Source organism: Oryzias melastigma, linkage group LG9 (genome assembly GCF_002922805.2).
Source record: "Oryzias melastigma strain HK-1 linkage group LG9, ASM292280v2, whole genome shotgun sequence".
NCBI classification, from domain to species: domain Eukaryota; kingdom Metazoa; phylum Chordata; class Actinopteri; order Beloniformes; family Adrianichthyidae; genus Oryzias; species Oryzias melastigma.
The window spans coordinates 22188529-22213893 of NC_050520.1; the positions used below are offsets into that span (position 1 = coordinate 22188529).

The 25365-nt window shown below is 41.0% G+C and overlaps 1 protein-coding gene across 3 annotated transcripts in view; it reads right to left on the reverse strand.

Moving 5' to 3' along the window:
- adgrv1 (adhesion G protein-coupled receptor V1) overlaps nucleotides 1-25365 on the reverse strand; it is a 93257-nt gene that overhangs the window by 37659 nt on the left and 30233 nt on the right. For 2 of the 3 annotated variants that reach the window (XM_024275121.2, XM_036213592.1), the window contains 57 exons: nucleotides 25228-25357; nucleotides 24897-24977; nucleotides 24389-24528; nucleotides 23938-24303; nucleotides 23561-23804; nucleotides 23266-23481; nucleotides 22981-23196; nucleotides 22641-22885; nucleotides 22375-22556; nucleotides 21798-22293; nucleotides 21404-21713; nucleotides 21104-21313; nucleotides 19452-19582; nucleotides 19202-19301; nucleotides 18928-19107; nucleotides 18663-18826; nucleotides 18387-18474; nucleotides 17404-17482; nucleotides 17179-17317; nucleotides 16886-17027; nucleotides 16316-16581; nucleotides 16064-16239; nucleotides 15815-15942; nucleotides 15514-15695; nucleotides 15264-15410; nucleotides 15099-15179; nucleotides 14748-15012; nucleotides 14116-14238; nucleotides 13816-14038; nucleotides 13529-13733; nucleotides 13304-13450; nucleotides 12974-13229; nucleotides 12467-12669; nucleotides 12201-12377; nucleotides 11919-12101; nucleotides 11312-11491; nucleotides 10993-11157; nucleotides 10440-10684; nucleotides 10223-10361; nucleotides 9941-10126; nucleotides 9624-9859; nucleotides 8034-8182; nucleotides 7685-7883; nucleotides 7388-7607; nucleotides 7055-7294; nucleotides 6836-6985; nucleotides 6537-6757; nucleotides 6188-6467; nucleotides 5906-6049; nucleotides 5409-5580; nucleotides 5058-5199; nucleotides 4198-4766; nucleotides 3858-4121; nucleotides 2430-2547; nucleotides 2172-2343; nucleotides 1825-2067; nucleotides 287-694 (listed from right to left, as the gene is read on the reverse strand). In XM_024275121.2, the coding sequence (XP_024130889.1) occupies nucleotides 287-694; nucleotides 1825-2067; nucleotides 2172-2343; nucleotides 2430-2547; nucleotides 3858-4121; nucleotides 4198-4766; nucleotides 5058-5199; nucleotides 5409-5580; nucleotides 5906-6049; nucleotides 6188-6467; nucleotides 6537-6757; nucleotides 6836-6985; nucleotides 7055-7294; nucleotides 7388-7607; nucleotides 7685-7883; nucleotides 8034-8182; nucleotides 9624-9859; nucleotides 9941-10126; nucleotides 10223-10361; nucleotides 10440-10684; nucleotides 10993-11157; nucleotides 11312-11491; nucleotides 11919-12101; nucleotides 12201-12377; nucleotides 12467-12669; nucleotides 12974-13229; nucleotides 13304-13450; nucleotides 13529-13733; nucleotides 13816-14038; nucleotides 14116-14238; nucleotides 14748-15012; nucleotides 15099-15179; nucleotides 15264-15410; nucleotides 15514-15695; nucleotides 15815-15942; nucleotides 16064-16239; nucleotides 16316-16581; nucleotides 16886-17027; nucleotides 17179-17317; nucleotides 17404-17482; nucleotides 18387-18474; nucleotides 18663-18826; nucleotides 18928-19107; nucleotides 19202-19301; nucleotides 19452-19582; nucleotides 21104-21313; nucleotides 21404-21713; nucleotides 21798-22293; nucleotides 22375-22556; nucleotides 22641-22885; nucleotides 22981-23196; nucleotides 23266-23481; nucleotides 23561-23804; nucleotides 23938-24303; nucleotides 24389-24528; nucleotides 24897-24977; nucleotides 25228-25357 (11463 nt within the window). Of the gene's footprint in view, nucleotides 1-286; nucleotides 695-1824; nucleotides 2068-2171; nucleotides 2344-2429; nucleotides 2548-3857; nucleotides 4767-5057; nucleotides 5200-5408; nucleotides 5581-5905; nucleotides 6050-6187; nucleotides 6468-6536; nucleotides 6758-6835; nucleotides 6986-7054; nucleotides 7295-7387; nucleotides 7608-7684; nucleotides 7884-8033; nucleotides 8183-9623; nucleotides 9860-9940; nucleotides 10127-10222; nucleotides 10362-10439; nucleotides 10685-10992; nucleotides 11158-11311; nucleotides 11492-11918; nucleotides 12102-12200; nucleotides 12378-12466; nucleotides 12670-12973; nucleotides 13230-13303; nucleotides 13451-13528; nucleotides 13734-13815; nucleotides 14039-14115; nucleotides 14239-14747; nucleotides 15013-15098; nucleotides 15180-15263; nucleotides 15411-15513; nucleotides 15696-15814; nucleotides 15943-16063; nucleotides 16240-16315; nucleotides 16582-16885; nucleotides 17028-17178; nucleotides 17318-17403; nucleotides 17483-18386; nucleotides 18475-18662; nucleotides 18827-18927; nucleotides 19108-19201; nucleotides 19302-19451; nucleotides 19583-21103; nucleotides 21314-21403; nucleotides 21714-21797; nucleotides 22294-22374; nucleotides 22557-22640; nucleotides 22886-22980; nucleotides 23197-23265; nucleotides 23482-23560; nucleotides 23805-23937; nucleotides 24304-24388; nucleotides 24529-24896; nucleotides 24978-25227; nucleotides 25358-25365 lie in introns of those variants that run through there. The other variant, XM_036213593.1, reaches the window with a different exon arrangement.

The following is a 25365-nucleotide window of genomic DNA, read 5'->3' on the forward strand; positions in this document are numbered from 1 at the left end:
AGTGAAGTAATATAATCTGTATGTGACAAGAACATAAAGACAAAGAACCTACAACTAAAATGCATGCATGCATACTTGACATTTTTCGGTTTCAATTTTCTTTCCTCAGATTCCTGTAGGAAGAATATTTTGATTCTAATTCACACTGCTATTTACGAACACAGCCTTCTATGTTCACCTCAGAGTCAGCTGTGGACCAATTAAAACTGCAGATGTGAGCCATGTGTGAGAGAAATGTTTTTTTAGGGTCTGGGCAGTGGATGATCTTTAAATTTCCCCGTCTTACCTTCCCTAGAGCCTCGAGCACCGCAGTCATCTGCTCTCCACTAAGAATGGAAATGACTTTATTCTTCAGTCCTTGCAGAACTGGATTGAGTATTATCGGGTCAAGAGGTTGATGCAGCTGATCCAGAATAACCCACATAGCTTCACTTGCAGCATTTGCCACCAGAGTAACGTTCGCCAGCCCAAACTGAGGGTGCACACTGGCTCCCCCTGTGGGACTGTGGAGCTCCACCTGGAAGCGCTTTGGTGTGGGTGAGGATGAGGCCCGGTCAGGAGTCAGAATGAGTTCTAGAGAAGTCAGGTGCTGCCCAACTTCAAAAATTATTTCACCCTCCTGTTTAGGGAAGTCCATTCCCGCTTTAGCCGGCCAGATCACATACGGGCCGACCATCTCTTCTCTCATGAGCTCCTGGAGGGACAAGAGTTGGAATTGTAAGTGTGAAGCCCCAGACTCCTCATATATTTGATGTACACCATTCACATGTTTACTGCAGCATATTTTATCTGAGGCTGACTAAACCTGTAATATTTCAAAAGGTTTTCGCCACACTGATCTATTATTTCACAGCAAACCTGACAACATGCTTTGAAAGATGAAAGCAAATGGCCTGACCGTGGATCTCTGTGAAGTTTCTGAGTTTTTATTGAGTCCACTATACACTCTTACTATAAAATTCAATATCAAAGAGGGTCAGAGAGGTCTCATACATCCTCCATCTTAGCTCTGCCATGAATAAAACTTATCTACCAGAAAAAAAATGGAGCATCAAAACAACATTAAAGAACAGTGGAAAGTTGAAGAAGCTTTGGTGTTTGAAAAGATCCTAGGTGTTGAAAAATCGAATGTTGTGTTTGTCTAAACTTAAAAATACAGGAAAATGTGCCTCATTTTAATATGTCTCAAACTTTTGTTTCCAGCACTTAATGTTTGCATCCTTGAGTATAAAAAATGAAAAATAACAGTAAACTAGTCTTATTATTACCCATCTGCAACAGAGAAATCTGGTTTAGTATTGTAATGTGTAAAAGTAGGAAATACATGACTAAAAAATTGATAAAAAAGCAATCTAGTAAAATTATTAGTAGGGCTGGGTTTAAAGATCAGATAAATCTGAATCAATCCGAGTCCAGTAAATAAATAACGATCCATAAAACTTAAGATTGATCTTTATCCATGTCTTTTACTGCCCAAAAAATAAATATATATTTCCTATTTGAGACAATTGTGGAGACATGGTTTGTCAAAACCTGCAGTTTTGACAAACCATGTTATTGTGTTAGTAATGTAATGTGATAGTTTCACAAATAAATTTTAAAGTGTGTGAACTGTATTGAGTTAGATGGAATTGAATGAATTGAAATAATTTTAAAAAAATATGAATTTAATCAATTCAGGCCCTGGTGAGTGGCACTGAATCAATTCTGGGAATTACTATTGTTACCCAACCCTAATAAATAGAATTCTAAAATGTTTTTTGTCAATTTGAAATTGTATCTGTGTGCTTCAAAGCTGAAGGTGCGGCTGATGTTGTCCCTTACCACTGTGCGGTACTGTAGAAACATAGTTGAAGCTGTGCTTGCTTTTCTGTACACCTGCAGAGTGAGTCTCGTAGACATCAGGGTGGCGACGGGCAGTCTATGGCCCACGTTGAAGTAAACAACACCCTGTGGGTTGTCGCTCTCTGCTAAGGTGATGTTGGCGAAACGAGTGGTCTCATTTATGGCAGCTCCAGCTCCCACTTTGTAAATCTCCACCAAGAACCATGCCTGGTACTCTGGTTCCTGCAGATTAATTTGAGTGATCACTCAACCTCATGCACCACTTATTTAACAAGTCTTTTCATTTTGGGCTGTAATAACCCGTCTGCTTTTGCTGGAGGTTTTACCTCATCATTCAGGACCTCCAGAGAGAGGACACAGAGTATTTCTCCTCTCCTGCAGACCGCCGTCCCTGAAGTCTGAAGAAGCTGCGAGGTCAGATTGACTCCATTGCTGAGGAGAGTTACAGCTTCCTTGCTGAAGGTTGCTCTCCAGAACACCTGCAAATCCTCAAAAGCTCTGAGCAAAAACAGAAATAAGAAACAATAAAATCCAACCACAGCAGTATTGGAAAGAGGCTGTTCAAAAAGCAGAGATTGTGTTACCTGTTTTCCTGTCTTTGCAGGTATAGTACTGCGGTTCTGTTCTCAGAATCTTCATCCAGGACTTGACCCATCAGAGAGTTCAGACTGAAGCCCACAATGCCATTATGAAAGTCACTCCCTGATGGAGATAGAGATTATCGAGAACAAAACAGCTGGTTAAAACAAACCATTATTAGTTTAGTCATAGAGTTCACTTGAGATGTGATTATTTTTACAATTGTTGGACACAGTTAAAGTTTTATTCATTTATACGGCGCCCTAAAATGACCTCAATCAAACAAGGCACTGCACATTAAAACAATAAAAACAACAGCTAAAAGGTAAAACAATTAAATATGCAAAGTATAAATATGTGACATAAAAACACCAGGCAAAACAACAAAACTGTAAATTTAGACATTTATACTTTTCCCCCCTGATAATAAATTTTACAGAAATGAATTAGTAGTAGTGATCCTTTCAGTCAATCTCATGTTTCCTACTGGAGACTTACAGTATGAAGATGAATAGTCATCAAAATAAGTCCCTCAGAATCTTGATTGCATCAATTTTTCTGGTTATTCTGGTTAAATTAACTACGAGATCAGTCACTCTACATTTTTATTTTGGTTTCATTTTTGGTTGATAAAAGGGAAAATTAGATCAATTTATATATTTGACGTTGAAATTGAGCAGTTTATTTTAGTTTTGTAATGACACAAACCACAATGAAAGAAAAAGAAACAGATTTCTGTATTGATGATAGTAAATTACACAGGACTTTGACATGACCTTGACCTTGAGCACTATAATGGCAAAATAAACATCTGGATCTTTTAGTATTTTCATATTGTACTCATAGATGAAAATAAAAAAAACTAAAAAAGAATAAAAAATTCTTTAAAAGCAAACAAAATTTGTAAAACTGTAATAAAAAGGTCCGAAAAGTCTCCTCAGTCCCTTTATAAAAGACTATCTGCTCAATAACAGACCCACTCAGACACAGTGCTGGTACAGGCTCCATCATTCACCCAGAGTGTTTATGAGCAGCCCTGATAAACAAAGCCATATATGATCAGATTGGGGACACAGTTTACCGCACAGCTCAGCAATGACCTACAAATCCTATAATAAGTGGGACAAGGCTGGAGTTTCTTTAAAACAAATCTGTGTGTCAATGAATAACAGGCTCAGTTTCTATGAAGAGGTCGGTCACAGATGCATCACATGTATTCGGGCAGAGTCTGTGAGGATTCTACAAAACAAATAAGATAGACTCTTAAAACTGGTGACTAAAAATAAAGTTTCCCTTTTTCAAACAAGTGAATGGTTTTAGTTAAGAACAATTTGATGAACTTCAGCTTTGGCAAACTGACCTAACAGTCTGATTGCTGGTAGAAAACACAACAGAAATTAAAAAAAATTTTTTTTTAAAGAATTGTATTTTACCTAGAATAGTGATCTTCACAAAAGCTCCAAAACCTTGATATAAACTGTCTGTGATCTGAGCTCCGCCCTCTGGATCACTCAGGTAGATGAAGAACACTTCAAGTCCCTCTGGCTCTGAATCATCCACAATGCTGAGAATGATTTCTTTCTCCTCTTCACCTGGCTGCAAAGAAACTACCGTGGACTCCAAGCGGAAGTCCTGATTCTCCTTTGCCAGAGTCTCAGCAGGTTGCACGCTGAAGGGAGGAGCTGCTGTACTTCCATCTGCACGAAACAAAAACAAATCTGACCATAGCTGCATGGAAAACATAAAAATAACAATGAATACAAACAAACAAACCTCCATATGCCTGGACTCGCACCCTCACAGCCTCGGCAACATTGTTAGACCTCCGCACCCTCAGAATAACCCTTTGCTCCTGCTGTGTTTCCTGGTCTCTGTCCTCTGGTACCTGCACCAGTCCAGGTCCAATACTGAGAACTCCACCAGTTGCATCACTTGCGAGGATGGTGACTGTGGCCACACTGTGCTGTCGGTTGAGCCGAGGAGGTGCATCTATCCACGCTGGCTCAGGATTGAGAGCCTGAACATCTGTCAAGTTGACCTGAAAGTGCTCCTCCGGCTCAGACAGGGAATCATCGAGTATGGAAAGCTGGAAGGAAGCGTTGGTCTGATGATGGGAGTCAAAGACCAAACGCCCGTCAGGCACTGCAACAAAGTCTCTTCCTGCTTCTGCGCTGACTTCCAGTGTCTTATAGGACAACTGTGTGACGTTGCTACGAGATCCATAAAGTCTCTGAACATAGAGCGTTATCGTCTGGATGTCTTCTGCAATGACTAACTTTCGGGAGTCAATCGCAAACTGGTAGATACCCAACGGCTCCACCTCTGCCAAGGTAAAACCTGACCTAAACAGGGACATACAAACAAGAAGTTCAGTAAAAACTCAGAATGGAGTAAGGAGCTTGTGGTCTTCCCAGTGTATTTTCTACATCACAAACACAAACTTTTTTTAAACAATATTTTTCAGCTCCTGATTCACAAATTATATAAAGAATTACAAAAAAATGCAATTTTTAACTTATATTTGGTTAAATATTTCTTCCATTATCAGAAAATGCCATAAGAACATATTAATAACATTCAAAACACATTTAATCGGTGTGAGACTTTAACCAAAAAGAACATGGAGAAACTACCTGAGCTTGACTGTCCCACTGGCAGCAGCGTCTGATGTGGCAGCAGTGAGGTGTATAGCATAGGAAGCTGCCGTTATAGTGTTAGCAACAGCTGTAAAAGCTATAGCTTTGGTTCGTTCTCCATGGCCGAAGGTCAGTGAGCCTGTACATAAAAACACAAATTACCAACAGTATATGTGTTCGCTATAGTAAACATGGTCCTTAAAATGGGCATGTTAACATACACAGTTTATCCATGCCTATATAAGATGAAAATGAACATTAAAGGACTCTTATTGATACAAGCGTTGAGCTCAGAGGAAACTAAAACTGGCAAGTCCTCCGAGTTCAATTCTTCTCTGATCGTCATACCTGAATTTGGGACAACAGCCCCAGCTCTGAACCCGGGTGGCGCCTGTCCTGAGGGATACCCAGCTTTCCATTGCACTGTGATGGCCCCAAAAAGCCCGGTTCGTGTCACCTTCGCTTCACACTCTCCTGTTTCTACACTTGAAACTCGTAGAGCCCGTGAATCAAAACCAACCTACATCGTGGAAAAGAGGGAAATGCTCCATGTTAATGCTTCAGTTTTGTTATAAGTACATGCAAAACGATGGAATATTGTGAAACTCATCAAGAAGGGTCTAAAAATTGGAATTTGTTGTAGTTTTACATATGTATAACCCCTCCAAGAAGGTATGAATGAATTTACAATAGCTGTCTTTTTTTGCAGCTTACTCTCTGAAGTATCAAATTATTTTTGATAATAAAAAAAGAACAATCTTAAATGAATTTACCGTCAATACTGAAAGCTAAGAAACTTTGAATGAGTTTTAGTGCACTTAGAAGACAGAGAAAGGGAAAGTCACCTCTGAGTTTGCAGCCTCCTCAGGTACAGTCACAGTGGCAGAGCTGGCCTCACTAAGAAGGCGTGGCAAAGACCCTTGGACATCACCGATGAGCCTAACATTTGTCAGCTCTGCTGTGAAGCTTGTGCCAACTGACAAAAACACCTAAAAGACATGTTGGAAAAATCAGAAAACACCAATGAGTCCTTCAAAAAACTGTTTTCAAAGCCATTTTTTAAAGGATTCTTGGATCGTGAAGTCTGTTTTTGACTCTTCTTGCTCCAAGCAGCACTCGGTCCCTACCTGGCTGCTGATGGGCACCGTGATTGTACTGAATGTCTGCCCCTCTCTCATAAACAGGCTCCCCACAGCTTGGCCTCCCAGTATCTCCTCGATGTCCATCATGTCGTCCGGCCCTCCCGTGATCCTGTAGCTCACACTGGCGTTTCCAAACAGCCCAGCAAGCCGAGTCACATTGATGACCACAGCTCTAGTGACGTTGAGGCCTGAGCCCACAACCACCACAGACTGCTGTTCAGTGTTCAGGGAGAACACACCGTGTGGGTCATCGTTAGCAGGCACCCTGTAGGGATGAGGGAAAGATCAGCTTCATGCTCATGTAACAATTTTGATCGCACTTATGTAATCAAACCTGATGTGGGTTCTGATCAGGTTTGGGTTTGCATCTAGCGTAGCACCGCCCTCTACAGCTGTGAGTTGGACGATGTAGAGCTCCTCCACCTCTGGCTCTGTGTCGGGCATCAGGTTAAGGATCATTTCTGCATCCCTTTGTCCTTCCAGGATCATCACCGTGCCCGTTAAGACAAGGAAGTCACCCTTTACATTTGAGTCACTTTGGATTTGCCAGCGGACCTGAAGCAACGACGTAGAATTTCAGATTTCCTGACATTAAAATTTTATGTCAGGTTTAAAAACGGCTCTGATACGTACTGTGATGTTGCCCATCACACCCTCTCTGCGTGTAACCAGCAGGGAAACGTTGCGAGGGCCTTCTGCCTCACTCGGTTCATTGATGACAAGCTCCCTAAGAGCATCTTCGGAGAACTGAACAATGCCGTTAGGGTCTCCGAACTTCCCTATCTAAGAGACGAGACACCCATTAGGAATGTATTTGTATTTTATTATTAAGAAAAGCTTCCAGTGACGTACCTTCAGTGTTACAGACCCAGCTTGGGGATCAACATCCATCTCCCCTGAAAGAATACTCAGCTCAATGACAAACTCCTCCTCTACTTCCACCTCACCGTGGGGAAGTATCCGCAGCTCGATGACCCCTGTGCTCTCCTCCCCATCTCTGAAGAAGAAGGAGCCGTTCACAGGAGCCCGGAAATCCGTATTAGATGGGGGTAGAACTTCTCTGCTATTTGGGCCAAGAATTATCCAATTAACCTGTCAAAAGAGACATCAATGATAACTGTAAACATTCAGGATATAGTGGAATCTGTCAGAAGAATGTAGAAGGCACTTCTTTTAAAGTCATACCGTCGCATTACCCAGAAGACCTCCTGCTCTCTCCACAACAAGACTGAGTTTCAAAGTGGAGTTCGGGTTTGCCACCATGATGATGGTGTCGTTCATGAAACGGACCACCCCACTTGGAGAGTCACTCTTGCTAATGGTAACCCTTGCGACATCTCGAGGACCCAAAACTGCTCCTCCGGTGGCTTCAACCAACACGACCTCGAAAGTCTCTGCAAGCTCACTGAGAGAAAGACTTTCATTTAATATGCTTAAGTCGACTAATCCTTTCATATAGATTGCTTTTGATTCTCCCCTCACCTGTCCAGGTCATCTATGATAGTGACATTGATGTAACTAACATTCTGTCCATTGACAAATGTCACTGAGCCGTTCTTCAGGATATAGTCCAGACCGGGAGTTGCACTCAAGCCTCTCGATATGAAGCGGGCAGAGACAGATCCATAAAAGCCCACTCTCCTCACCACTGGAATCAAAACAGTACCAACACCTTCCTCGACTAAAGAAAAAGAGAAACACATCCATTAAATACTCTCTTACATGACACAAGAGAATACCGAATAACTGTTCAAAGCAAATGCATATTTTTAAAAGCAAGGGAATTTAATGACACAAACCAGCTTTTATTTGCTTTTATCTTTATTTTTACCTGTAATGTTGACATAGTTTTGCTGTATCTCCAGGATGCCTTCCACGTTGTCATTCTTTATTATCAACACAGCAAGGGATGAAATGTTGCCTATGGAGGGGGGTTGATCCAGCTGGAGGCCAAACTCTCTCACTGTGTAGTCCACAGCACTGTCCACCAGAGGGAGACAAAGGACAAAGAATGAATGACAAGAGATGCTTTAAAAAAGTAATTTTGAACAACTGACTAGACCAGGGATCTGAAACCCAAAGATCAATTCAATTCAATTCAATTTTATTTATATAGCCCAAAATCACAAAGAGATTTGCCTCATTGGGCTTCAAAATATAAACAATTGTTAAAAACTAAACAGACTACATAAACTGGTTATCCCTGCCCTTAGACCCTCCCTCCCGGTAAGGAAAAACTCCTAAAAAAACCTGAGTCAGGAAAAAAGAAGAAACCTTAGGGATTCCCACATGAGGGAGAGATCCCATCCCAGGACGGACAGGCGATACCAGAACAGTTAAAGAAAGATTAGCTTCTACAACTACGAATCTAAGAGTTCATTCAGATAAAGCTGAGGGACGAGTGCTGATGAAGATCAGCATATCTTTCCTTTGTGGCTCACTGGTTAAAAAAAAAATAAAGGTTTTAGTTTTAAAAAGCAACTGTAAAGTTAAAAGTAAGTAAGTATTAAAGAAAAAATAAATAAATAAATGAACTCAAAATTTATTCAACTTATTCACAATTGAAGGACAACATCACTCTTTGAGGTTCCTGACAATAGTATCTCTAACTATCCATCAACCCTTTGTAGTTTAACAAAGTTGTAGTAAAACACTACTAAAATGCTCTGTGTTCCACAGAAAGTCAATTGAGTTTAGTGAGCACCACTGGAATGCATACTTAAGGCGCTTTGAATAATAAGGCGGATTTTCTATTTTTGAAGAAATTTAATCATTTTAATTGTGCCTCAAGGTACAAAAAAAATACAGTTGGGGTCACCACAGTGGATAGCTACTAAAAAGTTTCTCTTTTTATTGCATTGGTTTCTGAGAAGGACCAAAACATTTGTGATAACATTTGTGATAAAAACTTTGACCAAGGCTTTCATAATTCATGCATGCTCTGATTTAATTTTAGTTTGTTAGATTTATGAATTTCTGGCTGAGATTCTCCACTAATTGTAAAATAAACTGTTTTTAATGGTTGATGTTGACATTACACTACCTACAACTACATTTGCTGCATTGAGATAATTCTATGCAATAGTGTCTTTTATTTTGAAAGGAAGTCATGTCAAAACTTATAAAATGTCATATTTAAAGAAAAATAAGGCTATGTTTTCTTTATTTTTTGATTCATTCCTGCCCCAAAACAAAAGTTTGTATATATTTATTTTAACAGGGGCAATAGCATAAATACAAATCAGTTTATTTGTTCTAAAGATTGAAACAAGAGTTTGTGACTCCAACTGGGTTTGGATGGTAAGAAATCGGCCCAAATGGCTTTTTAAATTTTAAAGGATGCAGAGCCCTGGACAAGACTCTTCTAGACTACGATTTTGAGAAATCTCGTTCAATTTTTTTTGAACATTGTTGTACCTACCTGATGTTGACTAGCTCCACATTGGTGATGTTAATGAAAAACACCTCAGGTCCTTCTGGAAGGTTGTCATCCTTGATAAACACTGGGACGTTCTGAGAGGTCTGGCCTGGATTAAACAGCAGTTGTCCTGAAGATGGACGAAAGTCCAGCTCACTGACTGCTGAGCTCCCAGAAGTCCTATAGTTCACCAGCACACTGCCTAAACTACCCAGGAAGCGAAAAACGGTCACATTCACCTGTGGAAAGAAAAGACAAAACGTTGTAGATCAGATCTGCAACGGTGTGCTGAACCGACATAGATTTTTTGTTAACCTCACCATTCCCTCCTCCTCTTTTGCTGAGAGCTGAGGTTGCATGAAAGAGAAAAGGCCATGAGGGTTGTCACTGGCTGCAACAGTAATCGTGGCATGTTTGGCGATGGGGCTTATTTCCAGCCCCGCTGTAGCAGAGGTGAGGGACAGCTGGTACAGACGGCGCTCCTCAGGTATGTCATCATCAACGACCTGACAGGAAAATGCCAGAATGACTTTAATGCTTCACATTCCAAGGTGAATAGATAAATAGATAACAGTTTTAAAGATTTCCCTTTCATTACAAACCTTTAAAGTTATGTTGGCTGACGACTGTCCATCTGTCATGGTCACAGTTCCAGAGCTTTTTTCAAATTCAGAAGCCACAGCTGGAGTGATGTTCCAGTATACCTGCACCTCTCCAAACACACCAGGTCCTCGCAAAATGCTGAAGAGAATCAACACAGGTAAACATTCACCTTCATTTATTTATAAAGGTAATGAGACGACATGGAATTTCTCTCACCTGACTGTGGCACTGCCGGTGTAATTTCCCTGAGGTTCTCCGATGAAGATATTTCTAGATGAGTCAGCTATTCCTATAATCCCAAGTGCTGCCTTGTCTGCTTTGATGGTGATGGTCACCAAACCATTTATAGGATCTATGATGGCACCACTGTCTGCAGGAGACAGCCTCAGAGTGAAATGTTCCTCCCCTTCAAGAACATTGTCAGCAAGGGCCCTGATCACAAACGTCTTCATAGACTCAGTCTGAAAAATAAAAAAAGAGTAATCGTCTAAATTCACTTTAAAACTCATTTTTATTGTCAAACATTTGGTCCAACATGAGAATTTATTCTCCTTGCTCTAAAGAGTTTCATTGTTTTTATTTATATATTAATTAATTGCTTTTTTATTTTTTATTTTTTAATAATGTGAGCTTTAACTATTTATAACTTTGACTCTTAGTTTGTATTAAAGTGCTTTATAAATTAAGGTATTATAATTGTTTGGTAATAGTTGAGGAAAAAATTTGCAAAAATAAAAGTAGCACAAAAACACCCATTTTCCACCCATACCTGGTTGAAAACGAGAGTGCCGTTAACAGGTGAAAGGTCATCTACTGCACTGTCCTCCAGTTTCCACGTGAGTGTCACTGAACCTTCACCTCCTGCACTTCGCAGCACCGTTAGAGTTGCCACAGCAGCAGGATCATCCACAAACTCTGGCTCACTGATCAGCACCTGTGGATTTGTAACACAACTATTTTTTAGAACAGATGAACCCAAATGAAACAAATATGAATATGACATTTAAAAATGTAATAAACTATCATAAATTATGAGACCTAGTTTTGGTAGTGGTTTAATAATTATGTTGTTTTTTTAAATGACTCACCTCCAGGTGTTGGAATCCAAAGCGTCCGAGAGGTGAGTCGTTGGCTGGAATACTGATGGTCACAGAGGTCATCTGTCCGAGGCGAGCCCCGCCAATCACGCGCAGCAAAGTCACTGTGAATGTCTCCGTGGCCTCAACTTGTTCATCATCCAAGATGGTGATGGATATAAAGGCTTCTCTCTACAGGCGATAAAAGGCACAAATTGAGGCTATTTCAGCGCAAAGGTGTGGGGACAAATCGATTTGGCAATATATTGTGATATTTCATTTGCCGATATTTGTATCGATTTAAAATATTGACAAAAAGATATTTAATTATGAATTTATGACCAAACATAGTTGCAGGGCTTAGCGTTGTAATCATTAAATTAAATATTTTTACGATTTTTACGATTTTATTAACAAGATAGGTCTATTCAGAGTTTTTTTCCAAGTCATAAAAAAGTAAAAAACTGTTCTGGTACAGTCTTGGGATATATCACGATATGTATTGAATCGTGAGATGCATATCATGAAACGTATCATATCGCCAGACTATTGCCAATATACACCCCTAATTAAAACGTTTTCATTTTGTGGTTAGCTTTGGTATTTATTGATGCTTTACTTGTCCGTCTTGAAAGGTGACATTTCCTGACAGAGGGGTGAAGTCATTAAGATCAGCAGTGATTGGAGCAGCCTCCCAGTACACGACCAGCCTTCCAGTTCGACCACCGAGTCGCACCACAGGCAGATTAAAGATGTTGTTTGGTGGTGGCATCTCATAGGCCAACACCCTTCCAGGAAAATCCTAGAAAAGACAGTTTTATCATTAAAAATACAGTATTATAATGTTTTACACAACATCAAAGCATTTATCGCTTTCACGTTGGAATATTTCTGCTCATACCTCAGAAACGTTGAGCTGAAGAACCCCTCGAGGGTCATCATTCTCCTGGATGGTGATCTCTGCAACTTCCATTCCTGTCCTTTTCAGAGTGGGCTGCCCAGCTCCACCCAAACCTTTCACTAACTCCACTCCTGTGATGTTCACCAGTAAACTCTCTGACAGCTCTGGGATGTCATCCTTAAAACACATAAAAGTGCAATTACAACAACAAAAACACAAATAATATCCCAGACTCATTGAATTTTTAGATTGCCAAACATCCTCACAGGCAAAATAGTAACAGTGATTAGGGCTACAGTGGCACCGTTAACCATGATGATGCTGTCAGTTTTGGCGATGTAGTCCTCTCCTGCGGTGGCCTGATTGGATGGGGGCTGGTACAGAGCTGGGCCGGTCTGGTAATAGATGGCCACATCGCCTGAGGAGCCCTGCTCTCTCACAATGGTCAGACTAACATTGACTGGAGTCCCTGCAAATGAGAAAAGTATTAACTTGATATAAAAAATAAAATGAGAAAAAGATGGAAATTAAGCAACAAACTGTTAAAAAAAAACAAGTGTGGGGGAGAAACTATGTGAGGGGACAATACTTCAGTCTCAAACAAAATACAAATGCTTCATATCTTGCACAAAGGTGCGCTTCATTTATTCTCTCAGGAAATCACAATGTTTGCATTTTACAATTAATTAATTACTAATTTCTAGCAGTTTTTTTCCATCTGGAGTTTTAAGATTTCTTAGCATTTAAATGATTTGATTCAATAAATCTCTTACTCTGTGGTTCTTGTGTTAGAGTGAACTGGGAGTCCAGATGCCATCCAATCACACCATATGGAGACCCGTTTGGTAAGATGGTGAATAGCGCCCGAGACAGGTGCTTGTCAATGACTGCGGCGTTTCGTAGATCCTGAAGACCTACAGTGGTAACATCCATGAGAGTGATGGTGACGCTCTCTCTCAGCTCTGGGAAACCATCTGCTATCACAGCCAGAGAGATGATGGCCAATCTTTGACCTTCTGAGAACGTTACCTGTGACGAAAGATTACCATTTTCTGATTGAACAAATACTTCGGTCTTGGTTTTGTGTTGTACAGGTTACTCACTACTCCTGAAGTGGGGTAAATGTCAGCTAAACTGCCATTGGCAGCCCAGTGAACAGTCAATCTGCCAAAAGTCCCTCTATTCCTCTCCACAGTGAGTGAAATCTGATTGTTTTCCTGCAACTCCTCCACCTCAAAATTAAGAGAATCCTGCAAAATAAATAAATAAAAAATAAACACCATAACGCTTTAAAATCCACTTTGACTGAAACATGTTGTCCACTCCACCTGAGCAAAACCAATGACTCCATAAGCATCATCGTTGGTTGGCACAACAACAGTCACCTGACCGCCAAACCCAATCTCAGCCCCGCCCTTCGGGTTCTTCAGCTTGACTTGGAAATACTCCTCAATCTCGGGAACGTCGTCATCTAAGACATTCACGGCTATTTCCATCTCCCTGTCACCTGGTGCAAAGTACAGCTCACCAGAACTTTATGTGAGGAAGCAAAAGAAAACACAGAAAGTTATCAATGTGATTTGAGCTCCTATTATTATGTTGACATGCTAGATACCTTGGTATGAAATCAGACTGGTTTGAGACAAAAGTGAATTCATAAATAGTGGAGCCGGTCTCCTCAGTAGCTGCCAAGAGGACCTTTGTAGCGTTGAAGGACGGCACCATGAAAGAGAGGAAGCTATAGGCTTTTGGGCCTCTGAGGACCACAGAGAACAAGGAGGAATCAGACCTCCAGGAGTAGAAAGATGAACCATTTACTCCAGCTAGCAGGAGATAAGCTACAAGAGAAAAAAGACAAAAATTATACGAGGTTGTACATTTGAATTTCTATTCCTGTTAAATGAGTTCCACTGACTGATTCCAGAAGAAATGGTAAAAGAGTGAATGGATGTGAGGCCAGGATGAGGAATAGACTGATGAAGCTGAGGTGAAGGTTTGCCTGAGCTCCATAGTAGCACCTCACAGGATGGAGAGAGGCCTAAAGGAAAAACAAAAAACAAGATTACTAAAACAGTGGAACATTGCATTTTTTTACTCTTGCCAAAATAATAAGTTTATGTAACCACTTTCTTAAATAACCCGCCTGATACTGACAAATTACAACCTCTGAGTCCTTGTGGCTTGGCTGTGCTCCAAGCTGAGGCCTTCTAAGTAAACAGACCTGAGCAAAAAGTTTTGCAAGCTCACACACTTTAAACAATAGACCTATCTGCGTTAACAATGATGTTGAAGGAAAAAATACAGTTTCTATTTGCCTTTTTACCATTTTGTTTGTATAATTCAGAAGAAGTTTCCAACCACAGCCTGTTTAGACCATCGTACACGAACATGTGAGGTTTCTTTGTTTAACAAAAATGAAACTTTTTCTCTTGTTCTTCTGTCCAAGTTGCTAATGGGGATTATTTAAAGATGAATCAGTTTCCTGAAATTCAACCAAAATGGTAACAACTATGACATTTAATTAAATACTGATGGAAATGAAATCACCTTCAGTAGCAATCAGCAGAAGGATTTCCTCTGTTTTTGTGGCGACGGCCTCCACCTGTCTGACTCTGCCGTTGAGCTGCAGAGACTTTGCATTTTGAAACCTTCCACTGGTCCACTGAAGCAGCTGACAGCTCACATTCTGGCTGTCAATGCACACTATTAGGAAGGGAACATCTGCCCGAGTGAAAGGAGTGACATGGAGGATATCCTGCCTAAAGTTCAAAGTCTGGTGAAGCGTAAAGGAGCTGCCAGTCCAAACAAAAATCTGAAAAAGATTGAAGAAATGTCTTATTTTTTGAAAAACCTTCATTTTTTAAAATTGAATCAGTTAATTAAAACTGTCTGTATTACCTGGCTTGAAGCTATGAGAAAATATCTGCCTTCAATGGACAGGTGTTTTACATCCAGAGCTTCAACACCCAAAGTTTGCTCCTAAAGGAATCAAAAGATTTCACAATCAAACCACCAAAAAGATGAGCATTGCTAAAAAAAAAAGGCATGTGGGAAAACACTCGCCAGTGTAATATTCAAGTCCGTCTTCAATTTGAAGATGCTGAGGTTGGCTGCAGGGAAGAAAGGGGGCCCCCCATGTGTAATCCCAATGTATGTGGAGCCATTCATTGCAAATCCAACGCATGTCGCAGGGTCTTGAATCCTAATAGACTTAAAGAACCAAAACAGAGATCTTAAGCTTGACAGTGGACTTGATCATTAACATTTTTTACAATAAACTCCAACATATACAGTCATCAGACACTAGTTTTACCTCTATTGGCACAAAAACGCCCTGCCATTGATATAGCGTAGCTAAAGTATAGGAGGATCCAATCACAGGTCTTTTATCCAGTCTCAGAGCTAAATAGGAATGCTTTTCTGGAAGTGTGCACCAAGCAGATGTGGGATTGTCCTCAAAGCTCTGGTACAAGCCTAAAACTGGAAAGGGACCAGCTGCAAGGAAGAGAAAATGTGAGTTAAAATTAAAATAAAAGAGAATATCTAAAGAACAGAAAATAGGAAGGAAGAAGATTTCAGAACTTTAGGGTTTCTTGAAAGCTTAGTGATCTCACCAGCAGCTGTAGCTGTGTTGGACTGCATCTCCCACTCCACGCTGACAGCAGAATTCAGACCGTTACTGCGAGATACGGTGAGGAAGACAGCTCTGCCCCCTTCATCAGCAAGTACAACTGCACTGGTTCTGCACAGAAAACCCACAATCACTATTAGCTCGAGCATTTTTCCAAATGCAAATACAATTTTTATGGCCACTTTTACAACAACTATGACCTAAACTACAAAGGTTAAGATGTTTTTGAGACCTGTTGAGTGTGGGTCCGATTCGGAACAAGCCAGACGGAGCTACATTTTCCAAGACGGTTATGAAAGTCTGGAGTTGACCGTCAAGGCGAGCACCTCCAGTTGGGTTGAAAAGAGTCACTGTGAAGGTTTCATTTCCCTCAGGCTCAGCATCCAGAATTGCCCTGATCTCCAGCATCTAAAACAACAACACATTTGACTGCTAAATAAATAAAATAAAAAACATTTAACTATTTTCTTAACTATTCTCTTACCTTAAACCGTTCCCCATCTTCCAGAACCAAAAACCCCTGCGTGGGCATCAGGTCACCCTCTGCTAAACTGCCATTAGCATCAGTGATGGTAAACTGAACCGACACAGAGCCAAACGTGCCCTTCTCTGGGTTGCGGATCACATAAAGGTTGGCCACGCTGTAGCTTAGCCCTGACACAGAGGTGGGCTCTCGAAGGAGGAAGTGAGTGCTCGTGTTGAAGGAGAGGACACCGTGTCCATCATCGCTGGCCAGGATGGTCACAGTTGCTACGAAATGAGAAAATATCAGTCCTTATTAAAAAAAAATTAAACTGTGAGACTAAATCTAGCAAATTTAGTTGATATAAAAACTAATTTTAGTGCTAAAATTTCACAGCTGTTTAGGTGTTTGTCACTGTGAAAAAATTATTCCGTGATTATTGCTGAAACAAAAATACGTATATTTACTTCAATTGTTCAAACCATAGATTATAATGTATTTTAATTATTCTGGAGCTAAATTTCAAATTACTTTTTTTCTTAAATTATACTTACTTTTATTTTAATATTTTTCATTTAGATTTTTGTCTACCTGTGGTATTTGTGCCAAGCTCCAGTCCAGGGGAGGGCTTAGACAGGATGAGTTGGAATCGTTCAGGTCCTTCAGGGATCGTGTCATCAAGTATTTGAACTTCCACAAATTTGTGCCTTTCTCCATCCACAAAATGAAGCACCTGTTGGAAAAAGGTGGTTTTAATTAGAAAACGCCATGCCTTCTTTGATTTAAAGTAACAATAATAAGCACTCCACCCACGTCTGTTTTCCTTATATTTACATCTTTACAGATTTTGCATGTGGCCTATATGAATAGCAGCTATGACTAACCGTTTCACTGCTATTGTAGTCCAAGCCCTGTTCAGCTTCTAAGTTCTGAGTGAAGAACAACAGAGAGACGTTTCCATACGTCCCCTTGTTCCTGAAGGCCACGAGTGTGACTGCTCCTATTGTTTCATTCACTTCAAACCTACAAACAGAACACATTCCACAAAAAAGAACATTAGATTATGTTATTATCATATGAAAAAAAGTTGTGATGGATGTTTCTCTTACATGGTGTGTGTCCATTCAATGACCCCTCGAATTCCATCATTGGCGGCGATGCTGACTTCTGCAACCAAACCCTGAGTATCTGAAGAGCAGATCAAACAAGTGATAGCAGTGAGAAGGTTTTGATTGTTTTCACTAGTGTAGACGGACACTTTGTTCAGACTAAGCGGTAGAGTTAGTTGTGCGAGGAAAAACTGAGAGGTTCTAGTTTCTAGTCATGCCACATTTAAGAACTTGATTACAACAAGGAAGGCTCTCCTGTAAAAGATCTGGGTGGCTGCGCAGCCAAGCGGGCTTTTTGGGTGGACTGATTTATGGTTCCCTTCAACAGTCCTCTCCTTTTGACTCTACATCCAAGACACCAGGAGGCCAGCAGTGGGTTTAGTTTGGCTTCCTCTCTCCTCGCCACACAGGGCAATTGCTGCCACTAAATCCCCAGGCTTCCTCCATCATAGAAAGCATCAGTCCAACCCTCCAAGCCACAAGGTGACGGCTGCCAAAAGAGAGGCAATATGTTCCCTGTGCCTTCCGGGCAGACGGCTGACAGTATTCTGGGAACCTCTGAGCGCCGCACTGTAGTATTCTGTCTACTCATCACTATTTTAAGTTTCCCATTCATAAACTGGGACTGTGGTTTGGAGTACTCTACGAGGAATAAGCAGAACTACTACTACTACAAGCCTGGCGATGTTCATTTTGAATGGCGGAAACAATAACAGCGTGAAGCAACCTACAAGAGATTTAAAGCAAACCTCGCAAGCACACAAATATCCATTTTACCTGGCAAAGTGCAATACACAACCTCTGCTCATCAACCAGAACACATAAAAATACATTTTAGATGGAAAAGAGAAAAAGCGATTGCTTTCAACACAATACAAACAACAGAAATGTTATAATTTTTCTGAAAATCAAAAAAAAAAAGACAAAACATAGTCATTTAATTAGATTGCATACTTTGTGCAGGCCTTTCTGCTTATTATTACCTAGTTGAGGAGCTGTAGTGAGGGTTGTGATGAGAACTGCTGATGTTATGTTCACCAAGAAGAATTCTTGCAGTTCTGGAAGGTCATCCTAAAAGATTAGAAAACTTAAATTATTACCATCCAACAAATCATACTAAAGTTAGTACAAACACCATCTTTTTAAACTTTTCCTGTCAAAAACACAACTAATTTTAAATGAATTTGCTGCATGATACAATTCTTTTCATATTTAATAAGCAGAAATAGTTGAAAACATTGAAACATTCCTTATTTTACCTCCAGTATAGTTACTGGGATGCCTATGGAAGTTTGTCCATCCTGGAGGAGGACAGACCCGATGCCAGAGATGAAATCCAGCCCTGGGTCTGCAAGGGCACCTTCCACCTGAGTCAGGTTTTGTAGAGAGCCTCTCCTTACTTCATAGGTGATATTTACCGCTCCTGCATACGCACATTTGAGTGGCGTTTCAGTTATTAAGTACAGGATCACAAAGAAGTTGACTTTTTTTTCAGCTATTTCATTCTTACTGAAACCTACAGACCTGACGTCCCAAACTCCCTGTTGATGTAGATGTATATAATTTGGGCGTGTTCTTCTGTGGTCACCCTGACAGAGGATGGGGCTATGGTTAGCAGTCCATAAGGCTGATCGCTGATGTCCACAGTGACCACTGCTTCCCTGCCTTGAACATCCAGTGCAGCATGGCCTGTCACTGCCACACCTGAATGAAGGTCAGAGAGAATTATTCTCATCTATTTACATTTCTTTCAAATGGACTCTCTTATAGTGATCTATTAAGGGGAAATGCTTTTTACCAAATGTTTTTATGTTAGAGAGTAAAACTCTGTATTCATCTTTGTCCTCCGGTGTGGCATCTTCAAGGAGCTGCAGAACTATGGTTTCATTGAGTTGGCCCTGTGAGAAATACAGCACAGTTGCAACTTTTGACAACTTGGTTTAAACTTTGTAACTCAAATCTTTAGCCACACTCAGAATCACAACAATGCACCTCCCTAACGTGCAAGAATGATTAAAAAATGAGGAAATAAGCAGGCCGTATTTGACCTTGGTGAAGAAGAGGGTTCCTGAAGTTTGAGTGAAGGTTCGGTGAGTCAGCGGGCCTTGAATAGTCCAGTCGACGGAGACATTTCCCAAACCGGGGGCAGATCTCAACACTAGCAAGGACAGGCTTTCTCCTGGAAATGAAAATGATAGAAAAGCAAACATTTGCATCAGTAAATATATTACATGATATAAGAGAAGCAGCATTTTTGTGAAATTCTAGTAAATGACAGAGTCATCCGCTGATGAAAGATTATAGTTCAATTCTCAGGAACCAACACATTCATGAGTGTCTCTCAAGCACCTTCACCCTGCATCGCCTTTAATGTATAACTAGAAAGTTAGTAAGTGGAAGTACCACAAGTATAAAATATTTTTTTCACATTGTATTTACTGAATAACATTAATGATAGTGTGAAAAACACATTTACTTCTAGCAGGATGATAACATTTGGGGTGTTATCAAAAAACATCTTCCAAATCCTTTTCACATCCCTGAAGGAACCCACTACACAAGGTCAAGAAATTTCAACAAAATGCAAATGTTTTCCACACAAACAAAAGTGTATTATCATCATTTATCGGTATAGATCAAAATAACTGTCATTGGTGTATACTCTGTTTGCCCTTTGGCTTTGTTGAAGCTGTGTTTGTGTTTTAGCAGGCTTTATTGCAAGAAACCCAAATGAGAATGTTCATCCACTTGTTGATGTTATATGTGTCCTTTTAGCCAAAAATCCCTTTTTACAGTTCATAACTATCTAATTTTATTATTTTTAATGTTTCTTTTTCTTGAATTTTTTTGGAGATTTTGATTCATCAGTTACAGTGGCCGATACTGCTCACATAAATGCAAAAAACAAAAGACAACGAGAAAAGCGGAAGCACAACAACAAAGGCCAAAGCGTGATGACAATAGCCAACAACACGACGACAAAAGCCAAAGCACTACGGCTGAAATGGCTCACATAAATGCAAAAGGCACAACATAATGACAAAAGTGGAAGCACGACAACACAAATGGAAGCACAACGACAAAGATAGAAGCATGACGACAAAAACTGACAACACAACGACAAAGGCCAAAACATGATGACAATAGCCAACAACACGACGACAAAAGGCATCAGTTTCAAGCTATTGGTGCTTTTTGAGAGGAACGTGATTTGTATGAGATTTGTTTGTAATCTACGTTTGTCTGAAGTTTTTAATTTAGTCTGTAGTCCACATAGTGATAAATGTGTCTAACGCTTTTTGACTAATGCTAAGTAAAGTTACGTTTGGCAGGTAGCTATTTAACGTTTAGTTTTGTCGTTTGTCGTTGTTCTTCAGCTTTTGCCACCACCAGTGTGTGAATGTGTGCGTGAATGGGGCTTTGGGCCCTCGAAGGAGGGTACAAAGTGCTATACAAGTATACGCCATCTACCATTTTGTCATCTTGTTGTGTCCTTTGCATTTATGTGAGGCATGTCGGCCACTGTAATCACTTTCTGTCTTTCTGCAAAAGCTACAGATTACAGAAAACACTAATGTCAGTGTTTAATTCATGTTGCCTTCAAAATCCTTCACCTGTGATCTTCCTCCTCACACCAGCCTTGGATTTTAAGAAGCATATATAACATGTAAACCCGGTGCAGCTGTGGTGCAGCACTCACCTTCTCTAGCGATAACAGAACGTGAAGCTGAGTGGAATCCCACTATCCCCGCCACGTGATCATTTGCCAGTATTACTATGGTTACAGTATCAGAGCTGGGCAGAATTCGACTTCCTCCTGCCGTGCTGACGAGGCCAATCATGAGGCTCTCATTGTCCTCTGGCTCTTCGTCATCTTTGATTTCTATCTGTATGGTTTTCTTTAGACCACCTAAAGACAAGAGGAAAATGATGGGGGCACATTAGTTAATGATAACCAGACAATACTTGAAGATTAAAAAAAATGCTGCATGTAACAAACCATCAAAGACCAGAGTTCCTCCGGTCCCTATGAAGTCTGAATCTGGTGTAGCTTTCCCACCAACAAATTTCCACTCAACAGTCACAGTGCCTAGATTTCCTCCTCTCCTCTCAATAACCAGAGTCACTGAAACTCTGGGTTCTTCTCGAACCTCTAGGAAGAGTCCGTCATTGGTGGCGTTAGGATTGATGCTGTAGATTAAGAACACTCCAAACGCATCTCCGTTTATTCCTATAGTGACTAGAGCCTTGTCCGGCTGACCAATGGAAGGCAGGTTCTTCTGTGGCACCGTCAAATTTACCAGTTCTGCCTTTTAAACAACACAGGGTAAAAGGTTGGTATTAACTGTCAATGTACGTTTCTTTAAATGAGATTAAGAGCAAAATGGATTTACCTTTAATATCTGTATCGAGAAGCTCTCATCCATTTCAGGAAAAGTGTCGGTTAAAATCAGGACAGTGAGGTTAGCAACCCCAGATCCGTCCTCCATGAAGGCACTTTGAGCAACCACAGGAGTATAATCACTCCCCGCCACCGCTTTGGCACTAAACAAGACAGCAGTGGCAGTCCCATTTTTAATGTAGGTAGAAACCTGCGAGGTAGAGGTCAGCTGCTCGGCCCCTGAGGTCACCCATGTGCATTGCGGTGGCGTCGTGGCAGAAGAAACAGAGAAAGCCTGACAGGCCTGCTGTCTCAGGCAGGCTGCAGCACACGCAGCCACAGGCTCTCCTTGGCCTGTGATGTTAACAGTCATCAGACCACTGGCTGGTCTGCCAGGCTTTGGAGAGTCATAGTACATCAACAGATTCTGGTTATTGGCTTGAGCCAAACCAACAACGTCGATCTCAGAGGTGTTGTACATGATCATCAAACGGCCAAAGTATCCACCTCTGATGACAGACAATATTGACAAAACCGGGTTAAAAAGAGCAAAATATTAAAATAAAACAAGTGAGTTTGCTCAGATATACCTTCTCCGGACAGTAATATTGGCTCTATAAACACCTTCCAGTGGCTCCTGAACCCGATACACCGACTGATCAAAGTAAACTGTTCCGTGGGGGTTGTCATTGGCAGGCACTATAATGTTAACCGATTTATCAGCTCCCAGGTTGCCTCCATTAGAAGCTTCTGTTAGCTCAACTTTAATAATCTGAAACGACAAAAATTAACATTAAAAGAAAAGTGTGGATGAGTGAAATACAATCTATTGGTCTTTTCTAGTACAACTCCTCACCTCAGTGATTTCAGGTAAATCGTCAGCCAAAATCTCCACTCTGAGCGTCTTAATAGTCTCTGCAGGATCAAATTTCACCTCTCCTGATGTTGGTCTGATATCCCCCACTGCTAATTTCCCATTAACAGTTGCCTGCCATTTCACTGTCACTGACCCAATGGTACCAGCGTTGCGCACGATGGGAAGAGTGACCACCACAGAGTTGGACTCAGGCTCCTCTACTGTTATTGGAGCAGCCTGGAAGACTGAGTAGATTCAAAATAAAGAAAAGAAGTCTTTAAAAACTGAAAAAGTAAACTGAGCAGAAACTTTGACGTGCTCTTGGGGGATTGAGACTAACCAAAGGCACCAAACGGGTCATCAGAAGGCAGTATGGTTATGATGGCACGTGTCAACTCTCCTAGCATAGCTCCTCCAGTCGTTTGATTGATCAACTCAACGATAAAGGTCTCCTCCAACTCAGGGACCAGGTCATTAATGACGTAGACGGGAACAGATTTGCTGGACTCTCCCTCTAACAGGACCACATCAGTCGAGGCCACACTGTAGTCCTCACCTGTAAGATCACACAAATTTGTAGGCATGAACTAAAAAGGCACCGATTCCTAACAGGACTTTTACTTACTAACTCTGGCGGTTAAAGGCACGGCTCGGAACTTGACGGATACATCAGCAAAAATCCCGCCAACGCGGGTCACATTTATGATCGGTCCAACGTAGCTTTCAGCGACACTGACAGCAGAGGCGGACAGCTGGAGAACTCCAAAGGCATCGTCGCTGGCTCCCACAATCACCTGTGATACAATCTCAGTCTTGGAGCCCAGGGAAGGGGTATTGGGGACTAGACAAAACACAGAAATATCATATGAGCTGACTGTGATCAACGCAGATTTTGAGAAGCCAATCTTTTAAGCTCTTACTGAATCTCTCCTGCTCTCCTTGGATCAAACGAACATCAATCAACCTTACAAATATCGACTCGTCTCTTTCAGGGTCATTATCGTCCAGCACTTGAAGGGTGACATTTGCTTGACTCTGATTTGCTAAGAACACAACAGAATCCAGGAGGGGAACAAAATCCTTTCCTTCGGTAGCTCGGCCCACTCCAGGGGTCCTGAACGGCTCCTCATCGCTCTCTTTTAATGTCCCATATGAGACACGCACCTGCATGATTTGGAATGAGTGAAATGTACAAGTTTAAAACATTTACCAACATTCGATAACATTTTGTCTTGGTGTTTAAGACAAATCAGAACCGGTTTTGTTTTGATTCAGAGTCTTTAGTAGATGGACCCACCTGGCCCATCAAACCTCTCTGTCGCTGGATGGTGAGGGAAACTGTTGCGTCAGCCTCAGCAAGTCGAACGAATCTCGTTGCGTTAGTAAAAACAAAAACGCCATAAGGATCATCGCTAGCAAGGATTGTCAAAGTAGCAGATGTCTTATTCCCCAGACGACCGTGTGAAACGTTAACCAGAGATACAGTGAAGCTCTTGTCCAGCTCTGGAATCTCATCCTGGGCTACACTGAGGGTAATATTCTCTCTTGTCTGCCCCTTCCTGAAGGTGATGTTTCCATATCTGCTGATGAGCTCCGTCTCAGAGCTGGGATCAGCTTCCCAGAACACCGTGACATTAGACAGGTCACCAAAAGAACGATCCACCTGTGAGAAAACCAAACAAAAAGTAACAAAAATCCCCAAGAACCGATGAACATTTGCTATTAACAAAACTGTGAACTTCCCAGACCTGCAGGACGACAAAGTTGAATCCATCCTCAGGTTCTGTCCCATTAACGGACAGAGATGTAGGACTGAACTGAAACACTCCATGGGCATCATCAGACGCAGCGATGATGACAGTGATGCGAGACGCAACTCCCAAGCTGGCTGCACAGAGGAACATGCTGGTGACCATTTGAAAATACTCACTGGTGGCACTGAGGAGAAGTCAAACAATCCAACACAGCAGAGGGAAAAAATCTAATAATCTTGTACTCAATACAGATGCTAATCTGATTATTTTCCTGATCGGAATACATATGAAAACAAACTAAAGTTTTTTGTGGTTAAAAAAAAAATTCCCCTCCTCTGTAACAAATGTTTGGTTTCTCCAAGTACTTTTCATCAGAGTCAGCAACATATATGAAAAATGCCAACACACACAGCTACAGCTTTATGCACCAAACACCATGTGTTGGTGGCATATGAATGAAGGAAGATTACAGCTAACGGGAGGAAAGGAAGGTAATGCTTACCGTGGTGGTAAAAGGATGAAGGGAGGAAGCCATAGTCACTCTCCTCAGTACCACTCCCTTCACTATGCAGGAAAGGATCCACTAATGGATCACACAGGGCAACCAGAGGGGTATCACACCAGAAGAATAGAGGATAAAAGGTAAATGGAAAGGAGTTTGGACAGAAGACTCACACTTAGGAGTGGGGAGATCACCACAAAGAAAACACACAGAAGCTCAAAACAATTCTGTAAAATTATAATAGAAATAACTACAATCCAACACCACTCAGAAGAAAACACATGAATCCATGGCACAGATTAATTTATCAATATGGATTTATAGTTCTCACCTCTATCGTCTGTGCTGTAGAGCTCCACTCTGAAAATCTTATCCAGCTCAGGAACAGGATTGTCTACGATCGACACATTGATGAACTTCAACCTCTCTCCTGGAAGAAACTCCAACACCCCCTCAGCCTCCTAACAGT